General features: G+C 37.2%; 1 protein-coding gene across 1 annotated transcript; it reads right to left on the minus strand.

Annotated features, from left to right (window-relative positions):
- Positions 1-612: 612 nt before the first annotated feature.
- LOC129228408 (acetylcholinesterase-1-like) lies at positions 613-24,049 on the minus strand. Its single transcript, XM_054863087.1, has 5 exons — positions 23,287-24,049; positions 17,063-17,374; positions 10,315-10,496; positions 3,106-3,563; positions 613-748 (listed from the first exon to the last, which is right to left on the minus strand). The coding sequence occupies exons 1-5, from the start codon at positions 24,047-24,049 to the stop codon at positions 613-615; spliced, it is 1,851 nt and encodes a 616-aa protein (XP_054719062.1).
- Positions 24,050-24,148: the final 99 nt, after the last annotated feature.

The raw sequence follows: 24,148 nt of genomic DNA on the forward strand, positions 1-24,148 counted from the left end.
TGCGCACCTTTAAAAAGATCGATTTTTCTGTGTAAAGGATGATTTTTGGAAAGATCACTACAAGATGGTAAAAGATAACTGGAGGGTGAGGAAGAGGTCAAAGCTATTGGAAGAACTCGACAATGGTAGGCTGCTGCCAGTTCTTGCAGTCGATTCTAAGACTCCAATTCTTAAACTAAAGGAGAATTCTATATATTATTACGGTGAATATTATAACTGTACAAATTCAGAACTGTTAAAAGTTGTGTCGAAGTATTTGATAGTGATGACGACTTTTGTTTCATCGGAAAGAGTTTTTTCTCTGCCTGGTGGAATAGTCAGCGAAAAGAGAAATGCGCTTAAACACCAAATATTGGGGGTTACTTATCGTCTATCCAGGGGCGGATACAGACGAACATTTTAGGGGGCTCATGCTAAAGAGTGACCCTCACCCCTCCTCCATGAATAAACTTATGGGTTTTGGTAAGAAAAATTTCTGAAACTGCTTAACTGTTTAAAAAATATTACATCGGTCGGTCAGGGATAAACTAAAAATTCACAGGCATGACCATTTATTTTTACACACCATTTACATTATCGATGGTTTGTGATATTGTTTGGAAAAGAAGAGATTCAGAATCCGAAATAGGGCCTGAAGAAGTCGCAGGCGTCTCTGTGAGGCCCAGTGCCCATCTGCTCGGTTCCTGTGTCGAGAATGCGATGGATAGGATTCTCACGAGAGTATTTCGGCCAGGTTGGACTCGGTCTCCTGTTGAAGAAGAAATAAATAGACATCAATAATTCATGTAGAAAAAGTATCCAACTGATTAAAAAGTGAGAGGGGGCCCGAGAGTTCTCCCCGCAGTGGTTCTGTTCAATTCTGCCATTCTTCAAGTAACAATTTATAAAATTCTGAACAGCAAAATCGTTTAACTTTTGACAGGTATTGGAAATAGTTTTCTTTTCGTGTTTTAATGGTAAATGTAAAATAATTTCTCAAGGGTATGAGCAAAGCGGAGATCCCACGCTACTTATAAACGCCCGCCGGTTGTCAAACAAGCCTTTAGGTGACGTGCAACAGTGCCTATCTTTCTTAGGGTTGGTGTGTTATCGGGAACTTCTCTCTTTAGGTGCCACTTAACTGGAACGCCCAAGGGAGTAACTAAAACATCGCAATAGTCCACACGAACTTCAAATACACTGTAAAAAAATTCCGACACGTTACTGAGTATTTCCGTGTAACGTTTCGAGATTTCAATGGTTTCTATACACTTCCTGGAAAAATCAAGTATCATAGTCAAAATGTTTCCTGAATTGCTACAACTTGCACGAATGCAGACTTCTTACTGTAGTAAAATATTTTTTTAGCTCCCAGTTTAAAGATTAACTGAGCGTATTCATAGAGTGTATCAGCTTCCGTTCGATTACGGCATGTTCATGCTGTTTAAGATCCCAAAGGGAGCGAAAAAGTATGAACTACGTTGCTTTGCAAATCAGGCGAGTAAAATTCTCGATACTTGCTTACAATTTTGGCTTAGCTTTGGCCGTGTTTGCAATACTGCTTATGGAACTTTCTTAATAAATCAGGAAGGTGCCAAGGTATTATACTATACCTACCTACGTTTACTCTAAAGTTATAGAGACAAGACTGGCTTAAAACAGGATGATTTCTGAACTTTTCAGGAAGCTTCCGGGATAATTTCAGGAAGTTTACTGAATTTTAGCGGAAAACATTCCTGGTTTTAGTAAGATATTTTACCAGCAGAAATTGGGCACATCAGCTGCCCATTATTTTCCAGGAACGTTTCTGAATCGGTTTTACAGTGTACAATTTCTCCGTTCGACACATCTCTTTTCCCTAAATTAAAAAAAAGATGCAAAGCAGCAAGGTTTAACTTCACGACTGGATCACCACACCATAGACCGTACAAAGATCAGTTGACCAAGTCGTTTTGACAAATGTGACAAATAGCTCAAGGACACACTTGTCAGTTTTCCCTCAATAAGCGACCACTGAGGTAGCAGGGGTGGAAAGACACCAAAGTAATTCGAAAACAAAAGTAATTTTGACCCGCGAAACGACACGATTCATCAACGAACTCGACAGACTACTTGGTCCTCCCCCTTCTGGACGGCGATGATGATTGTGGCGTACGGATGTGGTAGCAGAGTGAGCGATGTGTCCGAGGCGAGACTTGATTCCACGGATCTTTACCTAAGGCCAAAAGGACCTTAATGTTCGGGGGGGGGGGGGAGTTGGGTTATGTGCTCTCTGAGCATACGACGCATTACTCCCTCCTAAATGATGGAGCTGAGAAGTGAGAGAGCGATATTTCATCAGATGGAGCTCCGAAGCCAGGCATTCGGGCTAAAGTTGTGGCTGTTGCAGCAACTGTCGTAGTTAAGTTTTGTTGATGCAGAGCGAGAGGATAGCATCCGCAGTTGGACACGTGAGAGTGAGCTCCAGCGTTTCAGCGGACGAATGAGTTCGAATAAGAACGAAACTGCAGTCTCTGGATATAATAACCGAGCTGTCTGGTATATTGCATGTACTAAGAAAGATGCCTGATATACACCTTTTCCCTCCACTTTATTGCTAATGCTTGTTGAAGTAATGTAACGTGCATGTTTGGGACATAGGTGGTGCGTAAGGGTAGCAGTTACCCCTTCAGTTCTTCTGAAGAATTTATGATCGATTGAAAATTGATTTTTTACAGGGCGGATTAATTTTTTCACGGAAATAAAAACTAAAAACTGCAAATAAATAGACTTTTCTCATGTTATTCCATAAGGATGGAAATCAAAATTGAAAGGGGGAAGCTTACCGTGGCTACTCCTCCTTGTTTTTGAGGCCATGTTCCATATTTTTAGACACCTTTGTATTCAGTTACGTTAAATTCCAATAACAAAGCCCAATTTGGCAAACAAAAAAAAAAAAAAAAAAACGAATACCGTGCCATTAATCCCCTCACTTTTTTTTTTTTTTTTTTGTGTATCTGTGATGTGTGGTGCCTGTCTTTTGTTTGCTCACCCGACCTATAGCAATATTTAAAGGACTACAGAGTTGTGTTTGACTACCAAAGTTACCAGATAAGTTTGACAAAGATTAAAGGTTGCGTTACTTACCCATTTTTCACGAACTCGGACCAGTAACGTACCATGTCCGCACTCAGAGCAGTTTCTGCCACTTCGTACTTCTCTGGATTCTTCAGCGGAGAGCCGAATACGAACTGGACTTCTTCATAATGCGTGGTTCCCATCCAGGGAGCCCAGGGCGTCGTGCTGGGGCGCTTTGTGAAAAAATAAAAGTAGACGTCGCTGCCCTTTATGGCGCTGCTTTCTGCGTAGTAGACGGTGGGACAGAGCAGCGAAAAGTCTCCGGATGCCATGTAGAGCTGTTGCCGGACCAACTCGTAATCGTCCTCCTCGATGCTATCCGGAAGGTATTGGGACACCACAGCAGTTGGATCCGGGAAGCCGAGGTTGGAGAATATGGCATGCATCGTGTCCTTAGCGAGACTCTTGTCGATGTGTGGATTTTTCTCGCCGAAAAATCCGTACAGATCGGGATTACTGGTCGAGATCTGAAACGAAAACAGAAAGATTTTACCGATCAGAACCTCCAGAAACATTGATATTTTTATATGAATCGTTAACTATTTTTATCTGATATCTTAAAATAGCGCCGAAGAACACAGTTAAAATATTTCCGAAACATTCTTGAGACATATTAGACAGCTAATGAGCTAAATTTCTGCCAATAACATATCTAGCAAAAACAGGCATAATATTCATTTTAATTGGACTTGCAACCTTTCTGAAATAATCGATTCTTTTACTAATGCAACTAAAATTTTCACAGGAGGGGTTTGGCTCATGACAGTCCTTTCATGTACGTATTAACTCTTTGAGGCAAAGTGCTTTCGCGTGAGATCACCTAGTTCTTCTATTTTTTTAGTCAATGACATAGGGACTTTCACAGTTGTATAAAGGTTAATGAATAAAAGACTAGGTGGCCTCAAACGATGCTAGTATAACTTAAATAAAGGGTTCAAATATACTTTGATTATCATTGTGGCTTAAAACATGGCTCTAGGAGATGTCATCGTTTCGCCCTGGCCCTGGCGAGTTGTACTGATGAATTACAAACTGGAGACATAAATTTCAGGCTCGGATCTATGTACCAGAGCATTTTTTAAGGAAATTTCACTAGGCGACATAAGTTTAAAATAATTAAATGTCTAACTGTTGCTATATATATATATCTTTTTATATCCGTCGTGAGATCAAAAACGTAGGGGACGTATGGAACTGGCGGCCCTTTAATTAATTCAAGCGTATCTTAAATACATACAAAGATAATAGGTTCAGCTTCTGGTTTATGAGTAAACCTTTAATAGATCTAAATATTGATAACTCCAAAATAGGGGGGTCCGGGGGTTTCTCCCCCGGAAAATTTTCAAATTTGTAATCTTAAAAACGCATTTTAGACGATCTTTGACAATGTTAGGGGAGAAATGGCTTGGTGGCTCCCCTGTCTATGGGGAGATTTCAAGGCCCTTCCCAGGAATTTTTTCTCATTTGTAATCTTAGAAATGCATTCTAACTGTCTTTTGTAATATTAAGGGGTCTAAGGACCACTCTTCTCTCATTCATTTTTCAAAATTGAAACCTTTTAAAAACGCAAATATTATCTCCAATTATGTAAAGAAGAGGGAGGTTCGGGGGTTCTCCGGCGGATTTTTTTTGCAATTGTAGTGCTAAAAACGCAGGTTAATACCATATTTTCATGATGTTACGTGAAGGAAAGACTCGAAGCCCCACACCAGGAAATTTTTTCTAACTTGCTGCCTTAAAAATGCATTCTAATTATTTTTGGTAATGGTAGGGGAGAAGAGGTTTGGAGAGCTCCTTCAGAAATTGGTTTAAATTGTAACTCTGAAAATGCTGTTTTAAACGATCTATGGAGATTTAAGAGGAGGAGAGATTGAAAGGCCTCCCATACGAGAACATTTCCCATCTCAGGAAAATTTTCTAATTTGTAAACTTAAAATCGCATTCTAGACTATCTTTGGTAAGGTTACGGATATAGATAATTAAAAAGAACACAAAACACACTGCATATTTTGAACAAAAGCAGTTTTGTTTGCTAAAGAAGTAATGCTGGAGTCAGATGCCTAGAGTGGCAGAATACATTTAACTCACTGGTTTCAAACTCAAAGGAACGTATTATCGCGATTCGTTCACTAATTTTTCCTTGGTGGAATCAATAATATATTTTTTTTAATGTGTAGTTAAAATGAAAGAAATCATATGGCAATTTCTTGGAAAAACCACGATTATTAACGTAAACGGCACATCTTAACAAAGTCTAATCATATGTGTCGCGAGTTTTACCAAGTAAACAAGTTCTAAGATTCAATTCAAAAAAAAAAAAAAAGAAATGCATAATAACTCTATTAGAATATGTAGCTTACTTAAAAGCAATGTTATCTTTCTAACAATATTATTTTAAAATATTTTTTTTTCTTTTCATTTATAATTTTGACAGGCAGTGAAAATATGATACGTAGTAACACTCATGACGATGAATATTGTGCATTTTTATTTAAAAATTATTATTTTTTATGCGATTCAAGGGACAAATTTATTCATAAAATGTATGATTTTTCGTAAAAATAAACATTTAAATACTTCGTTAAAATACTGTCATGTTGTCCAGTAACACATTGAAGGTGAAAAATTTACTTTTAAAGTAAAATATCTCTAGTTGTATGAAATACTAAGCTCAAATGAGGCAATAAGAAGCAAAGGGATGCAAATGTACATTTTCAAGTTTCTAGTAAAGCGCTTATAAAGATAACGTCCTAGGTAGGCTTTCGTTATTTGGATTTTTTTTCTAAATCATGCTGTACAGCAGCACCTACCAGGGCTACTAGTACCATCTCTTGCCCCAAGACAGAGAAAGGGTTCACCTACCATTTGCACTGGTTATCTCCAAATTTTTAATTTTGCCATTTGCATCCTTTTGCTTCTCACTGCCTCGAATATGATTGTACCCTTAAAAATAAACTATTACAAGAAATTTTTCCCGAAATAAATAAAACAATTGATGATATTTTGTTTGAAAATTTTCAAATGTTGTTTAGGCAAAAGTTTGGAAAATGACCCTGGTGATTTATTTCTGCATAACTAAGAACAGACGCATCAAATATGCACATTTGAAACGAAACAGATGTGCTTGTTACAAATAAGAACACAGAACAATTAGTATTTTTTAAATATGTCGAGGCGTGATACAAACGAACGTTTGGCTAGCATTTACTGCTTTCTAGAAGACAAATACATGCATGGTCGCATCCAGCTTTTAGTTTCGTAGGGATCATATCCTCATATATATATAATAGCAAATGATCGAGTAACCCGCGTGTTTTAACAATGAAACTTGCGCCACGGCATGATAATTTGATAATGTGTTTTGGTAATGTTTAACATGCTGGGAAAGACCTTACTGTGACTCGATCCGGCAACTTAACAGTTTTACTGGTAAGACTGTCATTTCAGGGGAATAAAGAAAAGAAAAAATGGTCAAAAATGAACGCTACCTACTGGAGTTTTGGGTTAATCCACCGGAGTTAGGGTTACAATTTTAAGTATCAAAATATCACCAAACAGGCAATGGCTTCGTTCAAATGTAGAAGCAATTTTCACCTGTCATACTTTGACGGGCAATTTTCTAGTTAGTAAATAATATTCAGGAACTTATAGAAGTAGATTCATATTGACAGAAGGAATATTAAAAAAATAAATAAATAAAACATTTTAAAATAAATTCATGAAAACTATGCTATGAAACACCGAATGTAGGTGTGGGGGCATTCAATTTACCGGACCCCCTTCAAAAGATTTTTTCTGTATCCGCCCCTGCCCCATGCTACTAAGCGTTTATTCTAAAAAAAGTTATGGATGAATGTGGCAGGTTGAGGGAAGGGGGGGGGGAGTGCGAACTAAACCATATGAACTAAAGTATTGTTGTCCCGCCTCATCTCCAAAAACTTGCAATGTGACCCATGAGTAAAAAAAGTGTAAAAACCCCTCTCTAAACCACAGTGGCGGATGGGGCCGGCGGGCATCCGGGCAAATGCCCGGTGGGCCGTCTCTGTTTGGACCGCGTTGAATTTTACAATTAAATAGTACCAAAAAAAAAAAAAAACATGATTTTTCTTTTCTTTTTCTTCTTTTTTTTAAAACTATTTAAATATCAATGGACATTTCCTAATAGTGCGGCCGAGATCTAAAAATTTTGGGCCCCCCTGCAACAAAATTCGGCCAGCAGTGAAAATTTGCAACCTTATTCAGTCTTAGTGGTAGTTTTTTTTTTTTTTTGCAATTTCTTTGTCCATTGGACCTTTAAGGACACGGGCCCGGCCCCCACCCCCCGCACACTGGGGTTATGCGGGTACACAGATCCTGGCCTGATATCCGGTGCATTTCTAAACGAATTACAAGAAAATCGCTGCAAGAAAAGTAATGGTTGTAAAATTTAAAAAAGAGAGAGAGAACTCTACAAACTCATGCTGTGAGTAAGCTATTTCAAGGTGCGCCGGTAAATAACTTTGTTGCATAACTGTCCAGGACCTTCTAAGTCCCTAACAGCTGCCTCTAGTTTGTAGGAGGACAACGGACACGCAAAGGCAGGGCCGTCGCCAGGGGAGGCTGCCAATTTTTAATTAGTGATGGAAAAAAAAAAGAAAACGTTCCCAGTATTTAAAAAATTAAATAGTAATAATAAAATAGCAAATGGAATTCCAGTGGCAAAAAATATTTCTTTTTCAGCAAAATTTTAAAAGAAAATGCAACCTTTGAATATGAAACAATTAAACCTTTGAATATTATTTAGGAACTAGAAAGCCGCCCGTCGAGGTATGACGGGTGAAAATTGCTTCTACGTTTTTTTTTAAGACTACAAACCCGAAACCATTTCTACTCCTCCCCCCGGAGTGAATATTATACTTAGGGTTAGGTTCAAATTGTCAATACTTATATCTTCTAATTACTTGCTCTTAAACTAGAATCTGTGAACCCATTCTCTACCTCTGTTTTTGAGATACGTCTGAAATAACTAAACGACCGCTTTATTCTTACATACGTAGTAGTATGTATGAAATGAGCGGTCAAGTGTAAAAACGTTACAAGTGTAAAAAAAGTAGATGATATTTTTTTAACCTATCGACGTGCATTGAGTCCATTAGACATCGGCTGATGTTAACACAGGGCTAATGTTTCCATGAGAACTTGACATATCGTCCACCTGAAGCTTTTTGAGAATCTACTCCGCGGAAGATTCCTCACCTTATCCGTTTTCCTCTACATGTATGTGATTCCTATATGTGCCCATACATGTATGATGATCTATACATGTATGTTCTTAGAACTTGAACTTCAACAATTTTCTGGGGGATCACTTCCTAATTCTCCTCCGCAAGAATTGTCTGAATTTTCACTTTACACGTTCATTAACATTATACACTCTATTTTCACGCGATATCCCGTGAAAAGTTACTCCACTTTTCACGGGATATCGCGTTCCCGTGAAAAGTGGAGAATTGCTCATAAGTCGTTATTGCTCATAAAGCCTGCATATACTGACTTGGGGGCGGGAGGTGGTGAGCAATTTATCGATAACAAACTTGTTGAAGAACTTCAATTTCAAAAAACATCGCCCTTCCCCAAAAAGAGTTAACTGTCGTCTAAATTGGCGCTTTGGGAACTTCATTTGAGATATTTTGCCTAGAAACAATTTCTGTACCCTTTTCCTTCTCTTAGTGTTTCCAATGATAGCTTACACATGCGTTTTTAAGCTCTGATTTCGATAAAATTTTGGAGGAAATCTCCAAATTCTCCCTTTCGCCAACATCGGCCAAGATCATCTAAAAATAGTCTAACAATACGTTTTTGTAGCTATAATTTCGAAAATTTGGGGCGGGGTGGGGGGTCGAATGGGGGCGGGGGTGCTCCCCCGGAACCCCCCATCATCTGCACGAATATTACACTTTTTACTATGCAAGTGCTCGTAATATTTATTTCTTTTCTCCACATTCGTAAACGTAATTCTCCTAATATGAGTCCTCCTAAAACTTCCTAAAACCTCCAAAAACTCCTCTTAAAACTGGAAGCTGTATCCGCTCTATCTTTTACATATGAGAAAAAAAAGGGGGGGGGCATCTCCTCTTCAAGGAGCAACTCTTAAGGGGCCGGCTGGCTAGTAAATGCCAGGGCCGGTTCATGCTGTCCCATCCGCCACTGCTAAACCATATCCTGACATTCTTCTTGTTTATTCAGACATATATTAAAATAAAAAGCGTATGTATTTGAATTAAATAACAAATTAAAATCAAAGCATAATCATTTATTTCTCTTACCTTTTTGATGAAGGAAAGAACAACGTTTCATGCTGAGTGGTGGGGTGGGGAGAGAAAAAAAAAATCTGTCAACGAAAGCGTCTTTCGTTCGTAAACTCTTACTCTAAACTGCCCATTTTGTTCATAAGCCCTCAAGTTCCCGCTAAAAATCATCACACCCCGAGTGAATCACTGATTAGTCTGGAATTTACACCACTGAGTCTATGTACGGTACAATGATGACTCGATGGCGACAACAATTAGCACCCCTTAACCCGCAGGGGATGACATGTTTTCGTAACCAGTCGGGCGGTTTTAAACGAGTAGGGAAAAAAGAGAAAAACTGCTTTTGGTTGACAGCTGGAAAATGCCCGATATAATTCTGTTGCTCAAGAGGAAAGAAAAGAAAGGCTTGAAATCCTTTTACAAAAACGAGGAGTGGAACCATTGTTGAATTTTCCAATGTCGCCCAGTAGTTTGATTTTGCATCTTCTTGGCGACAGAGTTTTTTCACTACGTGACATTGGTGTCGCGTAGTACCTATGTTAAAAAATGCTCTGCAATGTACCCGCAAAACTCCTCTGTGCGGAGGCCCGAACAGCAAATTTCAGGGTGCTTTAAGGGGGCCCAGTGATTTTTGTAGGAGGCCCGAAATTTGTATATCCGGGCCTGATGAATTTACAAGCTAGATGTCCGAAAAAGGTTAGTGGTCTGCAGTACATTAATGATCATATTAATCGCCGATTCGAACCACAATCGGATAGCTGATTGAAGCGTGTTTTGATTGGTTGAAGATTGTTTCAAATGGCGGTTCGGGTGTCTGACGGAAGATTGAATCGGTTGGTGACCAATCGTCAAACACTGTCGGTTGATCACCATTGGTCATATGAGTTGGCCTCGTGTTATGGTTGAGAAATCGTTCAAGATATCTTACCTGAAAAGATCCTTCGTCAAGGTTGTTACCGATCAAGAGGTTACTCGCTTGGAAGTTGCCCATAGCAGTGGCTATCCTAGGATTCTCGGGGAGGAGTTCGTCGCCAAACTGGGGTAGGAAACTCCTGGAAGAGTGAGGAATCAAACTCGATTCTGCTTTGCTCAGTTCCAGAGCATCCACATCTAAAGAGACGAAAGTCATTATCTGTGGTGTCACCAATTACCGGCTCAAATTAAAAAATACCTGCGTAGTTCTAATATTCTAAACCATCATTTCTTAATTTCTTTCAGAAGTAGAACACTTTTTAATGTTCATTTTTTCGTGGAACCCTCGGTTTTTCTCAAATAGGTTATTTCGAATACAATAACATTCTGAAAATGCTTCACTTACAGTGAAAACGAACAATATTCCAAATAATGTGTCTTCGAAAAGTAACTTCAACAAAAACTTATATTAAATTTTATCACCCTAATCCTGAGGGCCAATGTCATACTAAATCAAGTGTCGTTTTAATAAAAGTTTCATTCTTGAATTGATGCAGAGGATTGTGGTATTTGATTAACTATGACTTTTTAATTTACATTTCAGTTTGATACTTTTTGTACTGTTCATTCAGAACATATTGATTAAAAGATTCGCACAAACTTTATTTACATTTTTTTAAGTAACCAATTTGATTAAAAACGAAGATTTCGGAGAAGATTCGAGGAGGCGCTGAGTGATATCCATGGTGCTCTAGAGTTCCGCGAAACACAACTTAAGAAACGCTATTCTGAACTGATCTCTTTCTCAAACCACTCAGGTAGAGCATAGCTGAAATAAGGATTTCTGTAAGGTTACTCACAAAATTTTCTGTTCCTGTTGGGAAGAGAGCATAGCGTGGGTATTTTACCAATATTTTAATTTTAATTAATTAAACATTATAAATGTTAAATTCAAAAAATCAGTAATCCAACTTCAGAAAGCACAAATATTGCAAAATATTGCAGACACGTGTTTCGGTGTTACAAGGAACACCTTTTTCAATGCAAAGAAATGTGAGCTTCTGGATGAAAAGTCATCTGAGAAAAGCAACACGGTGGAACAGGAGATAGTATAAATATCAAAAATTAGAAATTAAACAAAACAAAAAAGATAAAATGACACCTGGAGGCAAAATTTATTATATAATTCCATCAGGAAAAAAACCGTTAAGTAATAAATTTTCCAAGAAAACCCATAAACAATGCAAAAAGTCCAAAAATGAAACCACTCTGAATAAATTAGCAATAAATTTACCAGCGGGAAAAACTATGTATGAAAGCAATGTATCAAATGGAGAAATGCATTTAAGAACAAAGTGAAGGATAAACATATTGGAATTAGTTAATCACAAAACGAAATAAGAAAGCAAAAAATGAAAAAAATAAAAGTAAGAAATGTACAACGTTTACATAAAAAATAATATAAAAACTAAACCAATTTTAACAAAGGAGTCCACACAGAAGAAAAATAGGGAATTGCAGTAAGATCATTGACTAAATTAGAACGGTTCCTCAGGATGTGGAAAGATTCCCAAAAATCAAGATCCAACGAATTGGGGCATTTTTGGATAATTTGATAAGAGTTAAAATCAAAAGAATGATTTGATTCCCAACAGTGTTGGGCAATACTGGATTTATTCAGCTGTTGTTTCCTCACATAGTTTTGATGTTCTTTTAACCGAAATTTCAAAGAACGGCGGGTCTGTCCGATGTATCCGAGTCCGCAATTGCAAACAATTTTATAGATCCCACAACAATTAAGAGGATGAATAGGATCTTTAAGAGAAGAGAAAGAAAGTTTATTAATAGGAGAAAATACCACTTGGAATTGGAATCGCTTCAGAATCTTAGCAACCTGAAAACTAATACCAGGGAAGAAAGGCAGAACAACTAAATTCTTAGTGTTAAAAGTTCTATTAAGAGCAATATTTTGAGATTTTTTGCAAAGTTTTTTATAAATGGAATCAACTAAGGTGGGCGGATAGTCTCTATCAACAGCCACAGCTCTTAAATAGTTGAGTTCCGCATTAAGAAGCTCAGGTGAAGAACAAATATTCATTGCACGATAAACAAATGTGTTGAAAGCTGAATATTTTTGATTAGGAGGGTGAGACGATAATCTATGTGGGGGTAATGAAACAGCAAAAGGTTTGCGATAAACTGTAGTTTCAAAACCGGACTCAGTTCGAGAAACGAGAACATCCAGAAATGGAAGGCAATTATTCTGTTCTTTTTCACAAGAGAATTGAATATGAGGATCAATGGAATTTAAAATAGATAAAGCATCATCAATGCTTAGTTGATCGTGATTCATAAGAACAAAACAAGCGAACATAGAATTGAAACTGTAGTTTCTGAAACAACTTGAGCTCAAAGTAATGCATGTAAATATCACTAAGGATGGGGCTAAGTGGGTTTCCCATTGCCAAATCATCCGACATTGTATAAAATTTAGCATTAAAAGCAAAGGAACATTGCTTTAGACAAGTATGAGTAAGGAAAACTAAATCCTCAATTTCCTTAGAAGTAAAATGAAATTCAGACAGTCTACTCTGAAGGCATAACAATGAACCCTCGACCGGAACGTTCGTAAATAATGAGTTCACATCAAAAGAAGCCATAAAAGAATTATTTGGAACGCAATTCTGAATTTTTTTGACAAAATCGATAGAGTTTTTTACAGTGAATACATTATGACTCATAAGAGGAGAAAACACAGAGACTAAATTTTTGCAAGTTTATAAGAAGCCGTACCAATATTGGAAACAATCGGCCTGAAAGGAATGCCAGCTTTATGTACCTTAGGTAAAGCATAAAATCTAGCGCAATTAGCAATAGAAGGAATAACAGAGCATTTAACATTTAATGGAATAGACTGAACAGACTTGACAGCAGAAGAAATAGCCTTTAACTCATTTTCACTCGGATCTTTAGAAATCTCTAAGTATAGACCAGAAGAAATCAAATCATTAGTTTTGTCAACATAAGATGATTTGTCAAGAACAACAATTTGACCACCCTTGTCAGCTTTGGTAACAACAATATCTGAATTAGAAATTAAATTCTTTACAGTACGACTAACAGTATTAGTAAAGACGGGATTGGAAATTCTAGAATTAAAGTCCACATTAGAAGCAATAAGATGCCTAACGCAATCTTTTTGATTGGATGATAAGGCACTAAATTTAAAAGCTTTCTCAATATGAGCAATAAGCTTAGAAAAAGAAGGTTTGCTGGCCAGAGCAAAGTTATCATTGCATTTCAGAGCATTAATTTGAGAACTGTTTAAAGGAACACTTGAAATATTAACGACAACATTTTTATTTACCACTGGTAAATTTTCCGAAGGAACAACTTTCGAATTTCTACAAAGTTTAGCTAATTTCTTTTTCAAAACAACTTGATGATTCTCCGAAGAACGAAGGGTTCTAGACCAAGAAGTTCTATCAACATAATCAAAATCAGAAATAGAATTTGAAGTAGAGAGATGCAAATCATAGAGCTCACGTTCAATAAACGAGAGGTGTTTCCTAGTTTCTTGGATCGAAGCTCTAAGTAGAGCCAATTTCGACCGAAAAATAACTTTATCAATTTTTACAGACCGTGGTAAGTTACATTTCAAAGAAATAAAATTCGGAATAACTTTCCTGCGCCTACATTCTTGAAGAAATTTTAAGTGGTTCAAAAAGCGAAACTTCTTAATACGAAGATTGCAAAACCTATTAATTTGAGACATTCCAAAAGCAAAATATCAAAGCACATAAGAACAAATTATTATCAAAAATACAAATCAAATTAAAACAGTAACGAGCAAAATTCAAAAACTACCAGATATAACAAATATAACCAAAAATTCAAGGCAAGAAGAAAGAGAAAAGAAAGTAGAATGCAAACGTACGGCCCGTTTAAGCCAACTAAATAACGAATAAATACCTTTGTGCTGAAAATTCAAAAAATCAGTAATCCAACGTCAGAAAGCACAAATATTGCAAAATATTGCAGACACGTGTTTCGGTGTTACAAGGAACACCTTTTTCAATGCAAAGAAATGTGAGCTTCTGGATGAAAAGTCATCCGAGAAAAGCAACACGGTGGAACAGGAGATAGTATAAATAATCAAAAACTAGAAAATAAAAACAAAACAAAAAAGATAAAATGACACCTGGAGGCAAAATGTTACTTCCTTTTGTAACTCAGTACTTTACTGATAAAAGATCAAACATTAGTAGTATTGCATCATGAGACATTTTTGAAATTACCGTTAAGAGTTTCAATCGTTTATCAGGGGGTGATCGTCGGAGGTGGCGTCTTTTCTTGGAGCAAACCTAATGTGGCAGTGACAGCATTTGCATGGTGTGATTAGAGTCTGCGTAGCCTTCACAAGGCTTCCCGGGTGCTTTAGTCAGTTAGTTAAAGGGTAATAAACTGACCGTGACAGATTCAGGATATCCATGGGACATTTACAACTCATGCCTAATTTTTAAAACACCATTTCTTCCCAGATATTGTTACCGAATTAAACCTTGACATTTTAATGACAATAGTTGAAGGTTTGTAGGATTTGTTATACTGTACTGCACAGTGGAGAATTGCGTATCTAAATAATGCTGTGCACAATTTTTGAGGAAGTATAAAGTAAAATATCCAGTTTTCACACTCGATGAATTAACCAAAATTAGGAAAACTGATGCACTTTAAATCGTATAGCGATTGTCAAAGGCACACATTCTGAGGCATGATTTTACTCTCTAGACTCCATGGTCCTCCGTACGACGTGATTAAACCGATTGGATGTGGTCCTGGAGACAGCTCTGCTTTTTAATCCAGACCAGAAGTCGAGCAACTCTTAAACCAGTATTTCCAGAGAAATTCCTTTGAAATGGGGACTTGGAGGACTTTCACCACGACAGATTTAGCAGGCACCAGTTGTCGTTAGCATATACAGTGGCTCCCAAAAGTGTTCGTACACCTACGACTTTCAATGAAATAGGCCCCTATGCATTGGTTAGAATTAATATTTTGGAATAGGTATTTAATTATAAGATCTATGATCTATTTTTCAACAAAATTACATGAAAATTTTTAATAAAACGTCAAAACTTATTTTTTTTTTAAATCAAAAACCAAAAAGTGCCGGAAATTATTTCACAAAAATCTTCGTACACTTTGAAAAAATATCAAAAAATTAGTAAATAATCTTAATTAGTAATAAAACTTTTTACAAAATTATAATTTAGTAGAATATCATGCAGTATCAACAACAGCTTTTAAACGTCCGGGAATAGATTTCATTGTTTTTTCTTTCTTTTTTTATGCAATTTCTGAATAAGTGTTCAGCCGCGCTTCGAGTATTACTGTTTCTAGTTCGCTTTTCGTTTCAATGGTGTATTTTCGTAATCTAGCCACCAGATATCTCCAAATATATTCCATTAAGTTTAAATCTGGCGATTGAGGAGATATTTCTAAGTTTAAGGACAATTTTTGAGGCACCAAACGTAAACCTGTACTTCTTATCGTTATTTTGATAAAAAACAAAGTTGTTTCCGATTGCCAAATTTTGGGCTAATAGTTTAAAATTGTTTTTTGAAGCATTTAAATGAACAGCATGATTCATTATTTCATCGAAAAATTCCAAATTTCCAAGTCCTGATGCTGTTATGCACCCTCACACAAGAACACCTTCACCGTCCTGATTAACTGATCCAACTCAGTTCTTATTATTAAATTCTTCATTTTTTCTTCAATTGACAATTATACAACAATTTAACCCAAAATATTGAATTTATTTTCATCTATAAGTAAGACGTTGTTCCAAAACGTTTTGAGCTTATTTATCATTAATTTTACGACGGAAAACGTAAGCTTACTGTTTTTCGCACGAACAAGAAAATTTCTGCGGGAAGAGGTCCCCTTTAATCCACCTAATCAGAGAACAGTTTTAGGTGAAGATTAAACGTAAAATGTTTCATTCAATTCTGCAGAAACTTTTTCAGCGCTCAAATGTGTATTTGTCATAATTTTATTAACTGTAAACCTCCGAGCACGCTTTGTTAACTTTGCCAGTTGACATTTTCTTACCTTGTTTTCGATCCGATTCTTGTCTTTAAAGCATTTTTTCAAGCACTTCACTATAGAATGGTATAAATTAACTAATTTAGAGACATTTCAAACCAATTTACGGCTACTGTGAGGGGAAAAAAATCAAATTTCGAATCGTGTTTGTTGTTTTCTACGCATACCTGCCATTGTAAAATAATAAGCAGAACATTAAGGAATAAATAAACAAAAAATTAAAGGCAAATGACTTTACAGTGTCATTACAATGCAAAAATAATAATAAAAAAAAACACATATGATAATTTTAATCATGAATTTATTCGAAATTATTTCAGTGTACGATGACTTTTGTGGCGTATTTTTTCTCTGTCACATCGTTTTCTGACATATTTCAAAAATAAAATCTGGCAATATTTTGAAAAAATCTAGAGGGTTTTATTCGGAATGGCATAGGAATGGCGTGAAAAAAAATTGGACTTCATATTCAAAATCAGTTTTGCGTTATTTTAGTTTTACAACAAAATTTCAAGGTGTACGAACACTTTTGGGAGTCACTGTATGGGTTATCTTCGAGCGGCAGGCATCGAACCCGTCACTCTCCAGCTAGGAGCCCGACGCCATGAAGCGGCTACGACATGATCTTACAGCTATTGTGTCTGGGATCTTACCTCTGAGACAGGCGACGACCTGCAGTGGATGGTCCTGTATGGTGTAGGACTGATTGCCACAGCCCACTAGCTCGGCCACTTTCTGACTTTTTTCTTCGTTCCTGGTGCTGTTCTCTGCGAGAAGCCAGAGGTTCGATCCGCTTTGCATGATCTGTCGAGCGTAGAGGCCTCGCGCAAGGGGAGAAACGGATAATAGTCCGACGACGATGGCTCCGGCGCTCTCTCCGGCTATCGTGATCCTGGTCGGATCCCCACCGAACGAGTCGATGTGGTCTCTCACCCACTTCAGCCCAGACAGAATGTCCCAAACTCCTAAAAACAGACAAATTAGCTTATTTATCATATAACCATTCACACATACACGATATACTCGCACTCACCCCTCCCTATATAGATGAGTGCAGGATAATATGAAATACCATTGCATTTCTATAAATAACTGCTTTTTTATATAAAAATCTCCATATAAGCGTACTGCCATGTGCAGGTAAAGGGCAGTAACTGCAAATTTTCAGTTTTCATTTTTTTTTTTTTTGCATTTTTATTATCTATTGTACGTTATCTTTATTGCACAGTAACTGCAAATTTTCAGTTTTCATTTTTTTTTTTTTTTTTTTGCATTTTTATTATCTATTGTACGTTATCTTTATTGCACAAGCTCTCGCTTATTTGGCTTCCGCTGAAAAAAACGCGAAAAAAAAAAGTCCAATTCAAACATTTTCCTATTATTAGTATTGAATCCACCACACATTGCTTCAAATATCTCGAAAACTCATTTCTACAGATACTGCCGTTTACCTGCACACGGTAGCATAAGCACATACTATAACTATATGCAGAGGTGACGTCGGAGATAGTGGAATACCATGCATTCCATAATACCCTAAACTGATGGGGAAAACATTGTCGGCTAAAAAATGACCACAGTATTAAAAAAATCGATTTCTTTGGTGAATACTATGATTAATATAGTTGATATTCAAGGCACATGGTCATTAAAAGGTTTTAAAACTTGTTGGTAGAAACTCTTGAAAATTACACATCACATTTTGTTCTCTAGAGAAGGGTATAACAAAAACAAGCTGTCAACTCTCACTGCACTGTATCATGCGAGGCCTTTTTGAGCAGTCCCGAGTAATATTGACTCCAAACAGCACCAAAACCTCAGTATTACACAGGGTGTCGGAGTCGGGAGTCGACGATTTCAAGTCCCAAGTCTGCCAGTGCTGGAGGAGTCGGATGGGTTTGATACTTTTACTAGAATTGAAAAAGCGAATGCTAACTAACAATTTTGCCTCCGCTTTGGGGGGGGGGAGGGGGAGACCTCTATCACTCCAAAGCGAGCGCATCAGGAACGTATGAATTCTTTTCGTAAATAAGAAAAGACATATTATAGTTTGGTCTGGTTTGCTCTACTTTTTTGGTGCTTTTAACTCCGGATTCTCTTTCGCACCCTTGTAACTATTTCGGCTTTAGCTCTATATTAAATACATGTAGTTTTTGTTTACTATGAAACTATGTTTTGCACGAATCCTTTTTAATTATATTATACAAATGCAGACTTTTAATATCTATTCTAGTAATGGAATTGTCGAAAGACGGGAAGCATTTTCATCATACAGTGGGTAGTCGGAAAGCAAGGGCGGATCCAGAAATCTTTCAAGGAGGGACAGTTGTCTTTTTAACTTACCTCTTACTACGTAACTGATTTACTTTTGCTTTTACATGGGGGAGGGGGACAGAAGCTACAGATTTACTCTCTAAAACAAGTAGAATATAGAGGTTTATCCAATTACGTCCTCGAACCTAATCCTTCCTTTTTCCGTTGAAGAGGAGCTCTAAAAGTGCGCTTTAAAACTTCAATTTCGGAACAATTTCGGTTGAATTTTTCGAAACCCCCTCCACCTAACATCATCAAGGTCGTCTAAAATTGCGCTTTTTGGAACTTGAGTCTCTAAAAATTACCGGTGGAAAGAGTCTCTGAACCTATTCCTTCCCCTAACTCTTTCTGAGATAATAGCATCTTTAAGGCTTAAATTTTTCAAAATGCTTTAGTGAAGACTGCTAGACTCCTCCTTTTATCATCGATCGCCCTCATCACCCCTTCCTTGTACCCGTCTTTGTCGGAAAGCAAACTTTGCACCGCCGCACATAGGAGTATTTGGTCAATAAAACCGGACAAAAACCCAAAATCCAAAAGTTTGATGAAAGTTGTTTTAAACCTACTTTTCTTCAAGTCAGGTAACTGTTCTATCACAGCACAACAGTAAAACTCTCACCTGTTGCATTTCCGAGGGTGTACGCTAGTCGGAACTTAGACGTTATTGGAATCTGACGCTATTGTTTTCGACGCTTTTCATGCTAAGTCTCCGTTTTCTTGTTATTGTACTTGAATGTGATGGGATTTAGTGAAACAAACTTTTGAATATGGAAAAGGGAGGTATGTATCTCAATCTAAAATCCTGTTTCGTTGAATTGCTTTAACATTTGTCATGTTCTTACTGTGAAATTAAGTCAAAATTGGGAGTTTATTTTTCCCTAAAATTTTTAGATATCAAGGTTTTTGTTTACTTTCCGGGTTGAGTCGGGCTATACTTTTGTTATGGGCATAAAATATAGACTGTCTGCGATGATATTCTGTGAAAACATCTTCCGCCTATTTCCGCCATTTTGTTTCTTAGGAGTTTAAAGTTGGTGAGAAAAAAGGGCTTAACTATTTCAAGTTCGAAGTTCTTTCTTATTTCTTTATAACTTCTTCTGAAACTGTCAGGTCTTTTACCTGAATAGGGTTATATGATATTATGAACGATTTCAAAGCTATGATACTGGATAAAAAGTTTACATTGTCGGAAGAAAACTTGAGGAATTAGGGAAATAGTCAGATTATAATGAGTCGGTGTGTTTTGAAGTATTTTTAAACCGAGCTCAAATGTAAAGAGGCATCTGAGTGCTATATTGATGATCGTTTTTTGAAAAATAAAGAACAATGGCTAAGATAGTCCATTACTAGTCGACGAAATCTGCACAATTAACAGAGACCATCAAAGTCCTGTCTTGAGCTAAATCGTAAAACTAAAGAACTACAAAATCAGATACCTGTTAAAAACATGACAAGTGTAGTTGGTTTAAGTCAGTGCACTAATAAACAGTGATGAATCCAAAACAATAAAAGAAATGAATTATTTACCAACCGGATCAACCAAATTTAAAAAAACTATTATTTCTTCTATAATAATCTAACTGTTGCTGTGAAACATACGCGTCAAGAGGCTCTCGCGATCTTTGCAGACAGAGTCTTCCCTAGCAGGCAGTGGGAAGTAATTAAAATGATAACAAAAGCAATTACCCCTAGATGCTCCATTGCAGAAAGTGTTCAGAAGGAATGCTGCCTGGATGAAGAGTCAGTACGAGTAACAGATACCTTCTCTGAAATTCAACTTTATGTAGGGGAGACCGGGGTTAGTTGTTACATTCGAATTTAAAATTAACTGTCAGGAGAAACTGACTTTCCTTGCAGTCGATGATAGCACTCACCCATCTGCATTTCCTGACAATCACTGGAGGGCTTGCAGTCAGTAGCATGGAGAGTGCTCAAGGAAAACGGTTTTTTGAGTCTGGAAGTAATTTTTCTTTCCGCTGTTATTTTTCTATTTGTGACGAAGCCGTTGCAGATAACGAATTTACTTCTATACCACGTGAAAGCCTACATTTTTAGGTAAGTGCTAACATATTTAAAAGTTTTGTACAAAGATATAATACCAGTAATATGTGCCAAGAACTAAAGCGGCGTCGTATGGGGTAAGTTGTTACAATTTTGTTGGGGTTAGTTGTTACAAGCAACAACTTGCCCCATGCAAGTTTTAATTTAATATTATGTTTTCTTTTTAAATGTGACATGGCGGGGGACTATAAAAACAAGACAGACAGGGGAAAAACACCTGGAGAAACATACCTGGATGTGGCAAAGAAGTAATTGCAGGGAGTTCATTACGAAAGGCAGCCGATGAATTTCATAACACTAGAGAGATTTTGCAGTAAGATGAAAAATGCTAGTGGTGGTAAGTGGTATTTCTGATATATTTTATTGCATGATTGAATTCATATAAAATACTGCAGTTGGATGACGATAGTAATAATAATAATAATAATAATAATTCTGATTTCTTTCATTATATGATTTAATTTATTGTTAATATGTATGGTTCAATAAATAATAATAATTACAACAATTATAATAATAAATTATGTATTTTTCGAGTGAAGGTCTTTCTCCAACGCTGCAGGCAGTGCAGAAGTGAAGACGGTTCGCAAGCGGAAACCATGGGTCAGCGCCACTTCAACAGATACACCAGTAAAAAATGTTTTGCAAGTCGAAGCTGGGAAACAAAAATCTGTGAAAAGGAAATTGTGTCTAACAGAGAAGAAATTGACAGACACAAAGGCAAAAAAAAAAAAAAAAAAGCAAACAGGTGCCAACAGTGCGTCCTTCGGATGAAGATGGAGTGCTGGTTCTGCATGGAGTGCTCCAAACCGTATTCAGATCCAAAAAACCAACTAAACGGCTTCAATGTCGTAATTGTGACAAACGGGCATATGACCGATGTGCTAAGTTTGATAAATCACATGCTTGTAAAAATTGTAATTCGTGTACTCGCGCGAGTGGACAATGATAATGAAGATGTCAATTTATTAGAATAAGTCATTAATGAAGTAAATCTGAATAGTCAAAAGTTCTGAAATATATCTCATGTAACAACTAACCCCATATACTGTAGCAACATGCCCCGTGGTGGGGTAAGTTGTTACAATCTACATCTATTCAAAAAACTTGAAATATTTTGTAGTTGTGGCTTTTAATCATTTTTTTAAAAATATGTTATGAATGTTAAACAATCTAGATGCATTTTAAAGTTTCACGCGTGTAAATAGTTAAAATAGTTTAGCGTAAAAAATATTGAAAAAAATTGTAACTAACCCCGGTCTCCCCTACTGCTTGACCACGCGATGGGTTGCGACTGTATAAATATATATAATACAGAGTGTAGAAACGTCTTCTGAGGAAAAATGCAAAATATGGTACTGATATAAAAATAGGGCTATGATGGATACCAGCAGACACATAGCAGACACACTATAAACAAAAAGTTTAAAACATTAACGGAAACGATGCAAAAATCAAACAAAGTTGACTTGTTCCTTTAGTACTAGTTGTGATTATTGATGGAGAAGGAAACAAAATTACGAAATACTATTCCTGCCTCTGTTAGATTTTGTAGACCCATACCAGTATGGTTATCATCTTGTGCCTAAAAGTATATATAAATTTTTGATGCTGGGTGCTGAACTTGACCTCTCTAGCAATCCAACCTATTGTTTAGTTTTCAGAGAAGGTAGCTGTAACTCGCAATAAGCCCTCGCAGCATCACCGATTACATTTTTCACGAGTGAATTGTAACAGATGCATACGACACAGACACTTACGAAATTCTAACCCCTACTCAAGAAGTGGTAGTAGACCCAAGCAGCTCTAAAAAACTAAGTCGTTTTCCTTGGAAGCAGTAAACATGATGATCGCAAGACGCAAGCACGCAGTGATAAATACTAGATGATCAATCGTTTAATTGCAATAAGTGTATAGAAGAGAAAGACTGTAACAATTTTCTAAGAAATACCTTTTTTTTTTCTTTCAAATTAACACCTTATTTTGATCGAATAGCACGTTTCAATGCATTATATGACAACAAATCGCATCAAATAATTTTGTCTGGTTTTTTGATACAAATACTCCTATGTGCGCCGTCGCGTAAAGTTTCAATAGAGAACACAAAGAACAAATAAAAAGGACAAATAGTAAAAGGCAGGTAACTGAACACTTTTCGACAAATGCTCAAATGAGCAACCACTAGCAGACTTGGAAGTCGGTGACAAAGGGAATTAAGCATACATTATTATTCACTTCGTTTGCGCTGGCCCTTTCCTAACAGTCAAAAAGTCTCCAACGATGAAGATTCTCTGCTCCTTTTTTTTTTTTTTTTGTATTCTTCATTTGAAACGTAGGCGCCCATCTCGTAACATCGTTTCCTTTCCAACCTCAAATTTACTGGGAAAGTTGGTTTCTTCACAAACTCAATTACACATTAAAGTTTTCCCAATGTTTTAAATCACAATTAAACTAAAATAAAAAAATAAAAAAAAATCTCTTCAAATTAGATGAACGTACTCACCCATGTTGCCAGGTGCATCTTCAGTTCCAGAATACAGAAATCCAAAGGAACCCAGACGATAACTTACGGTGACTACCACGATGTCTCCTTCAGCAGCGAGGGCTCGACCATCAAAAAGGGGGTCACGAATGGAGCCGATGAAGTAACCACCACCGAATAACCAGAACATGACAGCTTTTCTACTAAACTTAGAGGCCCCCATTGGGGCCCAGATATTCAAGTACATGCAGTCTTCGCTCTTACCCGGCTCGGGGTCATACCAAGGGAACGGATTCTCGGTGTACTGGGTGCAGGCAGGGGGTTCGTGGAGAGCTTGGAGAATGCCTGGCCACGGGTCAACGGGTTCTGGTTTCTTGAATCTTCTTTCTCCTAGTGGGGGCTTGGCGTAGGGCACGCCGAGGAATTGTCTAACAGGGACGCCCTTGAAGGACACAGTCTGTCCCTTGATCTTCCCCAGGGAGGTTCTGACGATGCTTCTACTGGATTTCTGTTCCCACTCTTCGCCCATCCATTCGTCACTTCTCCATTCGTCACCTATCCATTCGTCACCTTTCCACTCGTCACCTTTCCACTCGTCACCTTTCCATTTGTCACCTATCCATTCGTCACCTTTCCGCTCTTCACCCTTCCACTCATCTCCTTTCCATTCGTCACCTATCCATTCGTCCTCTTTCCATTCGTCACCCATCCATGCGTCACCCACCCATTCGTCACCCATCCATTCGTCACCCATCCATGCGTCACCCACCCATTCGTCACCCATCCATTCGTCACCTATCCATTCGTCACCATTCCGTTCGTCACCTTTCCATTCGTCATCTATCCATTCGTCACCTATCTCGAGGCATGGGAAGCTGTGGTT

The sequence above is a fragment of the Uloborus diversus genome, chromosome 8 (assembly GCF_026930045.1).
Source record: "Uloborus diversus isolate 005 chromosome 8, Udiv.v.3.1, whole genome shotgun sequence".
Taxonomy (NCBI): domain Eukaryota; kingdom Metazoa; phylum Arthropoda; class Arachnida; order Araneae; family Uloboridae; genus Uloborus; species Uloborus diversus.